Here is a 7,981-nt window from a genome sequence, read left to right on the forward strand (position 1 = left end):
AGAGAGAGAGAGAGAGAGAGAGAGAGAGAGAGAGAGAGAGAGAGAGACAGAGAGACAGAGAGAGACAGACAAGAATACTAATGTCAACAGGACCCGGAAACCAACTGCCAACATCTGTCACACTGGGACAGGGGAGACACATGGTACTTTTTAAGTGACCAGATCACACTAGTCACCACAGGCTTTCCATTGAGTATCAACTAAGGACCTGACACAGGAAGTATCAGGGAGTGGAGAGACATGGGACTTGTGCTTGGGGTTGTGAAAAAAAAAAAAATTCTGCAAGAAAACCAAGGAAGCTGAGACACAAGTCTTGCCATCCCCATTTCAGTTTGTGGTGGCTGTGGAGGCTCCCTGTGTCTTCCAGGCTAGGGAGTGGCCGAGGCTGGTGGGCCTGGAGCAGGAGGTGGAGGGACCCCATCTGCAGGTGGAGGCGGCGGCTGCTGTGGTGGAGGAGGATCTGCAAACACATTCAAGGTAACTCGTCATTGCTGGAAACACAGGGAGGGTTGGGAAAGTCCATTCAATAGAAAGTAACAGAAAGGATTTTTTTCCTTTTTTTGGGACAAGATTTTGCGATGAAGCCTAGGCTGGTCTGAAACTTGCTGTGTAGACTAGACTAGTTTCAAATTCAGAGATCTCCCTGCCTCAGCCATTTTGCTAGTATTAAAGACAGTCCACCATCCTCAGGAAGTAACTTTGTTGGCAGTAGGCAAGCAATACTGGTTCTTAGGCTTGCTACCTGAGGTCAAGTGCACAGAAGCCAACTGCTGCTCAAGTTGCTTACCCTAACCTAAGAGGTAGGAGGGAAGTGTTGAAATTCACCCACCCTTCTCCAAGGACCACTCATTTCAACAGTCAATCTAGACGATTTTTTTTTTTTTTTGGTTTTTCGAGACAGGGTTTCTCTGTATAGCCCGGGCTGTCCTGGAACTCACTCTGTAGACCAGGCTGGCCTCGAACTCAGAAATCCGCCTGCCTCTGCCTCCTGAGTGCTGGGATTAAAGGCGTGCGCCACCACCGCCCGGCCTAGACGATTTTTTTTAAGAACTTAATAATTATACTTCCACTTTATTGTATTCTAATTGTTCTCTCTACTAACTGTGTTTCTTCATTAAATAAATAATCAGAGCCTTCATGGGCTAGTGGGCTAGTTCTGTATTTCTCTTTCTTTATTCCATGGTGTCTATCCTAGCTGGGCACAGGAAAGATATCAATAACTTCTTGCTGATTAACTGTTTCTACCAGAGTCACAGAACCTCACGGAGGCAGCTGCTGACAAGTTGGATATGCTTAGGAGGCCTTCAACCGCCATCCTTGGATTTCTGGCTCAAACTAGGTCAGGTCCTGAAGGGAACAATTAGCCTGAGTGTCTGGGGTTCTTTTCTATTTCAACTCTAGCCACTTTCGTGTACAAAAGAACCCCAGAGATCATTTAATCCAAGATGTTAAAACCTCTAGATCTTGCCAGAAATGAAAATATATCAAACAAATAATTAAAGCACAGCTACACTAATCAGGAATTCACCCGTCTATATTCGCAAGAGGTTTCTATCAAACCTCTACAACTTTTGAAAGCATTCTGAATCCTATCATCTCATCCCTTTGTGATCTCTGAGTAGAAGACACCAAGTCTAGAGTCCAGGAGCCAAGTCCAAAGCCCAGATTCTCTAAAGACGCCCCCTTTGCAGATGTACTCCACATGTATTCCCAAGGTACTCCTTTGAGGACCCTTCACAATAGAAGAATCCTAACGCCCAAAACCAAGCAGACAGTGATCAAGTCCACTGACATGACCTGATGACAAGAGACGGCGACCTGGTCTGCTCTCTTGAAGGCCAGTTCTTTCTTGACTGGGAGGTGACTTGGGAAGCATTTTGTTACCCACTCTACTATGACCATAAGCCCAAGGGAAATAATTTTTCATATGGGCCAGATTCTATAAATTCAGTTAACCCAAGACTTTCTTCTGTATATCTAACATCGTCTCAGCCTCTAGGATTCACATGCCTCTCTGCATGAAGCTACCTTCCCCGCAAGAAGTCTCCTGGAGCATTACAGTGAAGTCCAAGGATTTTGAAGTTCCCTATTGTAGCTGTTCCGTGTGTGTATGTGCATGGGTGTGCTGGTGCCAGAGAATGTGTTAAAGTTAGAAGACAACCTATAGGAGTCAGTTCTCTCCTCCAACATGGGGATCCCCAGGGATCACACTCATGCGATCAGGTTTGGATGCAAGAGCCTTGACCTACTGAGACATCCCACCAGTCAGAGCTTGTAGCTTTTACTAAAGTTTATCCAACTTATTATTACTTTTTTTTTTAAATGGGTTTATTTTGGTTCATTGCTCTAGAACTCAGTCCATTACAGCAGGAAGTCACAGTAGAGATGACCAGTCCTATTAATGTTTTCATTCATTCATTCATTCATTCATTCATTCATTCATTCATTCATTCATTCAAATTAAAGCTCATACTGGCAGCCAAGGATTATGTTTTTCCTCCCCTTTTTCTTTTCTGAGACAGAGATTCTCTGTGTAGCACTGGTTACCCTGGAATTTGCTCTGTAGAACAGGCTGGCCTTAAACTCAGAGATCTGCCTGCCTCTCCCTCCTGAATGCTAGCGTGTGAGCCATCACTGCCCAGCAGACTAAGGATTCTGGTTATTTATTCTGTTTTGTGAATAGGAGCTAATTTCTGGCCACATACATGAACTTCTTAAGGAATCAGAGATTATGGCTGGATTCTTTTTACTGAGCATATCTACCCAGTTGGAGGCAGATCATAGCCTCTGATGTAACCCTGTGGAGGCCAAAGCTCTGGCTGGGGTAGGAGTAGGCTTATGGAAGAAATGACCTGGGCTCTGAACACAAGCTCAGAGGGATGGTACTGCATTTCACTAGCACCTCTCTACCCGATATTCTTTCTTTACAGTTCCTAAACCATCTGACTTCAAGTCTATGCAGGGACTACCAAAGTATCAAGAGAAGCTAAAAGAGCTTACTCCTGTCTTTAAACCAATTTCCTTCTTTCTTTCTTTTTTAAAAGAGAGGGTCTTACTATGTAGCCTTGGCTGGCCTAGAGCTCCATGTATATACACCAGGACAGCCTCACACCCGTCTCTGCTCCTGAGTACTGAGATTAAAGGAGTGCACCCTTTACTTGGACTAGGTCTGGTCCAATTTCTTTTTTTCCCTACTTACCACTTTTAACTCTATAGCATAAAAGTTCTTGTAGGGGAAATAACAGCCAAGAACTATGCATGTCAACTGAGATTCAAACTAGTCAGGTTTAATCATTAGTGACAGAAACCAGTGGTTTACCCACAGACCGCAGTACTGAATATACAGCCTGAGTTTCACACCAAAATGTCATCTCCCACAACTTACTATTGCAGGCTAGACTGTCTATGGGCTTGCTATATCTCGTGAAGAGAAGAAAGCATTTCTTCCTTATCTGTAGCTTCCAAAGCAGGATGCTAGGGGAATGTCTTCCCACTGTGCTACTTACACATGCCATTTGGTGCTGTGAGGGGTACCCGGGGTCCTAAGATGTTTCCGGGCATTGGAGGCATACCGGGAGGGGTAGGGCCACTCCCAGTAGGGTGAATGTTGGCTGCCACAGTGGGAATCATGCGACCTGGCATGGGCTGCCCAGGCATCATGGAGCCAGGGCCTGGCATTTGACCTGTGGAAAGAGATTTAAAGTATTGTAAGTATACATGCACTGGGGGTGGGTAGGAACCACTCAATGTCCATGATTGTAGAATACAGACAAGGATTTATTTAGTATGTGGATATATGCACACAAACATGTCATGGTACAAGTATGGAGGCTACAGGAGAACTTGTAGGAACAAGTTATGTGTGTGAGCTCTGAGGACTGAATGTAGAAAGCCACACTTGAGGGCAGGCACCCTCACTATCTCACTGGCCTGAAGATTAGCTTTTTATTTGTTTCTTGTGGAACACTTAACTGAGGAAAGTTCACTGACTGACTTTTCAACTTTAGTATAGGAAAGGCAGTTGCTATTAAGACTGAATTACAGGGCTGAGGTCATGGCTCAATTGGTACACAAATACAACTGGTAAGAACGCTTCGCTAATATGTAAGAGTTAGTGAGCTCAATCTCCAGTGCCACGTAAATAGTGTTGTGGTATATGCTTATAATTGTAGGATCTGGGAGGTAAAACTAAGATTTCAAAGTCACCACTGGCTAGACAGAGTGGGTATGAAGCCAATCTAAAATACATGAGTCTATCTAAAAAAAGCAAGCAAGCAACAACAAACACGAGTAGTTTTGAGAAAGCATCAGACAAAGAACAGTTTCACTCTGGTTACTCTAAATGAGCAGTGACTTATCAAATCACGTCACATCCAATGCCAGACGCAGACTATAGATAGAAAGGACTTTCAAAGGGAATCGGTGCACTAAAACCACCACTGTAAAAGTTCTACTTGGAATTCCAAAGTCCTACCTCTCCCTGACCCAGGGGATCCCCTAGGGAATACGTGAAGCACTGGCCTGGTAGAATCACAGGTGCGAGAACAGCATAAATGACACAACTTCATCTCTTCCCAGTGTCTTTACACTAATGATGGGAGACAGAATAATGTCTCTGATTTGCTTGCATACTGATACATTCTTCTTTGAAGACAGAGTAAGTATTTAGACCCTGTTACGGAGTGATGTTGCATTGATTCAACTTTGTCACTGTAGTATGCAAACAGTCACAGAGGCAGGTAGAAAGCTCACTTTTAAACTCAAAAGTACAAAACTCTAGCTTGGAGATACAGGAACACTTCTGGTCACATGATTAAGGAAAACTAATACAATCCCTATCCATCTTCATGCTGCCTCTTCTACCAAGTATGGCTATGACAGGAGTCTGTGAGCCTCGTCATCAGAAAGAAAACAGAGCCCATCATGAGGTAATGACATAACACACAACTGTACAGGTTCATTTCACTGTTTAGTTTCAAATCAGGATGTGAAACTAAAGTAAGGTCTGTTGAGTCCATGGACCCAGTCAAGAGCCAAAAGAACACCCCACCCCCAAAGGGCAAAGCACACAAGAGAGACCATGACCTCCCTTCTTCTTCATCTCTTCTGCAGATATGTTTTAAGGCAAGTTACTTGGTTCCCCAAGACTATACAGAATAAACCTGAATGGTTCTCCTTCTTAACTACATGGTTTTGTTATGATTTGGCACTATTTTATTCTTTTAAAATAAGTGCCTGATTTGTCAGTAGTTCCTCTAACATGCTTGTGAGAGGCAGTCTGTGCTGGGTTAGTAAACTTGACACAAACACGAGACCCTCAGCTGAGGAACTGCCTCCATTGTTTTGGCCTAGGATATTTCTGTGGAGTATTTATTTGATTAATGACTAATGTAGGAGGGCTCAACACACGATGGGCAGTTTCACCCCTGGGTAGGTAGTCACAGACGAAAGCAATGGGAGAGCAAGGCAGGAAACAATGCTCCAGCCCTGTCCTGACTTCCCTCAGTGTCAACTAGGATTACGAGGGGCAAACCTTTTCTCCTCATGTTGCTTTTGTTCATGGTGTTTTATTACAACACAAAGCAAACAAGGACTAAAAGTCAGTATTTTTAACTTTTTTTTAAATTTATTTTTTTTAATATATGTGTGTACACCATCTTCAGACACACCAGAAGGGGGCATCAGATTCCATTGTAGATGGTTGTGAGGCACCATGTGGTTGCTGGGAATTCTCTAGAAGAACAGTCAATGCTCTTAACCACTGAGCCACCTCTCTGGCCCACAATATTATTATCATATAGGGGAGTAAAATAAAGCTCAGAAAAGTCCCAAATCAATTTGTATTTTACACGGTCTACAGTCCAGGTTGGCCTGGAGCTATGTACTTCAGGCTAGCCTTGAACTTGTGGTAATCCTCCGGACTCAACTTGAGCGATGGAATCATAGCTATATGCCACTATGCATGGCTTCAAAGCTTTCTTTATGGACAAAGCAGGGGAAATCATAAAATAAACTCAAGCCATCTAACTCACGGCCCAGTTCTCTTCTCAAGTAATGCTCTGTCCAAACGAAACACTTTATATAAGAAAGTCCTCATTCTATCACATCTGTAACATTTCTATTTATCTATGTGTTCGTTGATTTGAGATAGGGTCTCACTCTATAATCCCAGGCGGCTTAGAACTGACTAGACAGAATGCCTGGCCTTGAGCTCAGAGACCTGCCTGCTGAGCCGAGTGCTGCGACTGCAAGTGAGCAGCACCACCAGCCCTCCTGCCTTCCGTCTCTTTAAAGAACTGACTAAGCACCTTTTACCAGGGGAACATTAATAACTCCCAATTTTGAAATAAAAAATTATATTGGAAATTGTCTTTATAACTTTTTTTTATTTTTCTTTTATGTGCATTGGTGTTTTGCCTGCATATGTCTGTGTGTGAGGATAACAGATTCCCTGAAACTGGAGTTATACAGACAGTTGCGAACTCCATGTGGGTGATGGGAATTGAACCTGGGTCCTTTCTGGAAGATCGGTCAGGGTTCTTAATCACTGAACCACCTCTCCAGCTCCTAGAAATGTCTAAAAATTCACATCTGGAGAACTAAAAAAGTTCAAAAACTCTTTTCAAGTGTTGGGTTGATATTCAGTGTGTAGTAGTCTGGCTCAAAATGCAGGTGTGACTGTGGACTGAGTGAGAGGAGATCATCAGATCCCCTGAGAGGTCCTAAATCCAGTAACAAATATCTGAGAAGGAGCACAGGAAGACAGTGGGATAGAAAGAGTGCTGCAAGCAGAGGAACACCAAGTAACCACTGGAACTTAGACAGCTTCACTCAGATCCCTCATGGCAAGGGTGGGTGCCAAAGACCCAATCTTCAGAGTGTGAGAATAAATTTCTACTTTTTAGAGACAGGGTCTCATATGTATTCCAGGATAGCCTCACGTTCTCTTTGTAGCTGAGCTTAAACTGATTCTACTTTTTGAGTGCCGAGATTACAAATGTGGGTTTTTAATATGTGTTTTGATGGTTGGTTTTATATAGTGTTGGGAATTAAAGTCTTCATACACATTCAGTGAGCCCTCTACTAATTGAGCCCAATTTTCTATTGTTTTAAGTCACAGCAAATGTGTGATAAACTTGTTATGATGACCCAGAAATCTAATGCATGAAACATATGCTACTATGTCCAGCATTGTAAGAGCTTTAAAAGCACACATTCATCGAATCTCAGTAACACTGTTCAGTGAGTAGCTGCCTGAGCCATGGAAAGCATGGACATGGGAGCTGGGTTTCAGGATCTAGTATGCCTGGCTCTCGACACTGCGCTTGAATCTGCACATGCAACAAGGGCCAGGCCACTTTCAGCCTGTGCTGAGACGTACTATGAAATCTGAAGCCTGAGAAATAATCTCTTTTCTATTGCCATAGACAGGATCATGAAGCCATTCTCATTGGCCCATGAAGTGGGTGGCAGGAAAAAAGGTTAAGAGTAAAACAACTACTTCTGCTTCTGAGATTCAACTGGACTGGATGGCCAGCAAACCCTTGGGATTCCCATCTGCACCTGCCAAGCCCTGGAACTGTAAGTGTGCGATGCCAGATGAGGCAGTTACATAAACACTAGAATCAAAGGAAAGTCCTCAGGCTTGAACTAGCAAGCAGTTTACAAACTGAGCCATCTCCACAGCTGCAGAAAAGGTGATGTAGCAACATCAAATTTGAAACAGGAATTCAGAGGACTGAAATGAAGACAAAAATCAATGTTTTGGGTACCTGAAATCTAGAGATCCTTTCCTTTGGTGGGTGGGGCTACTTGACACAAGTATTATCACTTAAAAAAAAAAATCAATATATTCTTGCTAATTCTTACAAGCCTGCAGTACAATTCACATAAACCTGAAATACCAAGAAGACAAAATGTGTAATAGTCCATTTACACACACACACACACACACACACACACACACACACACACACACACA

The 7,981-nt window shown here is 43.2% G+C and overlaps 1 protein-coding gene across 1 annotated transcript in view; it reads right to left on the reverse strand.

The window, feature by feature from the left end:
• Window positions 1-6: 6 nt before the first annotated feature.
• The window catches only part of Smarcc1 (SWI/SNF related, matrix associated, actin dependent regulator of chromatin subfamily c member 1), a 96,275-nt gene continuing 88,300 nt past the window's right edge, over window positions 7-7,981 (reverse strand). The window contains exons 27-28 of the mRNA XM_028785369.1: window positions 3,507-3,683; window positions 7-460 (exon numbers count right to left, since the gene is read on the reverse strand). Coding sequence (XP_028641202.1) covers window positions 369-460; window positions 3,507-3,683 — 269 coding nt within the window. The 3' untranslated portion in view covers window positions 7-368. The remainder of the gene's footprint in view (window positions 461-3,506; window positions 3,684-7,981) is intronic.

This window comes from Grammomys surdaster, unplaced genomic scaffold (assembly GCF_004785775.1).
Source record: "Grammomys surdaster isolate TR1022 unplaced genomic scaffold, NIH_TR_1.0 125216, whole genome shotgun sequence".
Lineage (NCBI taxonomy): Eukaryota > Metazoa > Chordata > Mammalia > Rodentia > Muridae > Grammomys > Grammomys surdaster.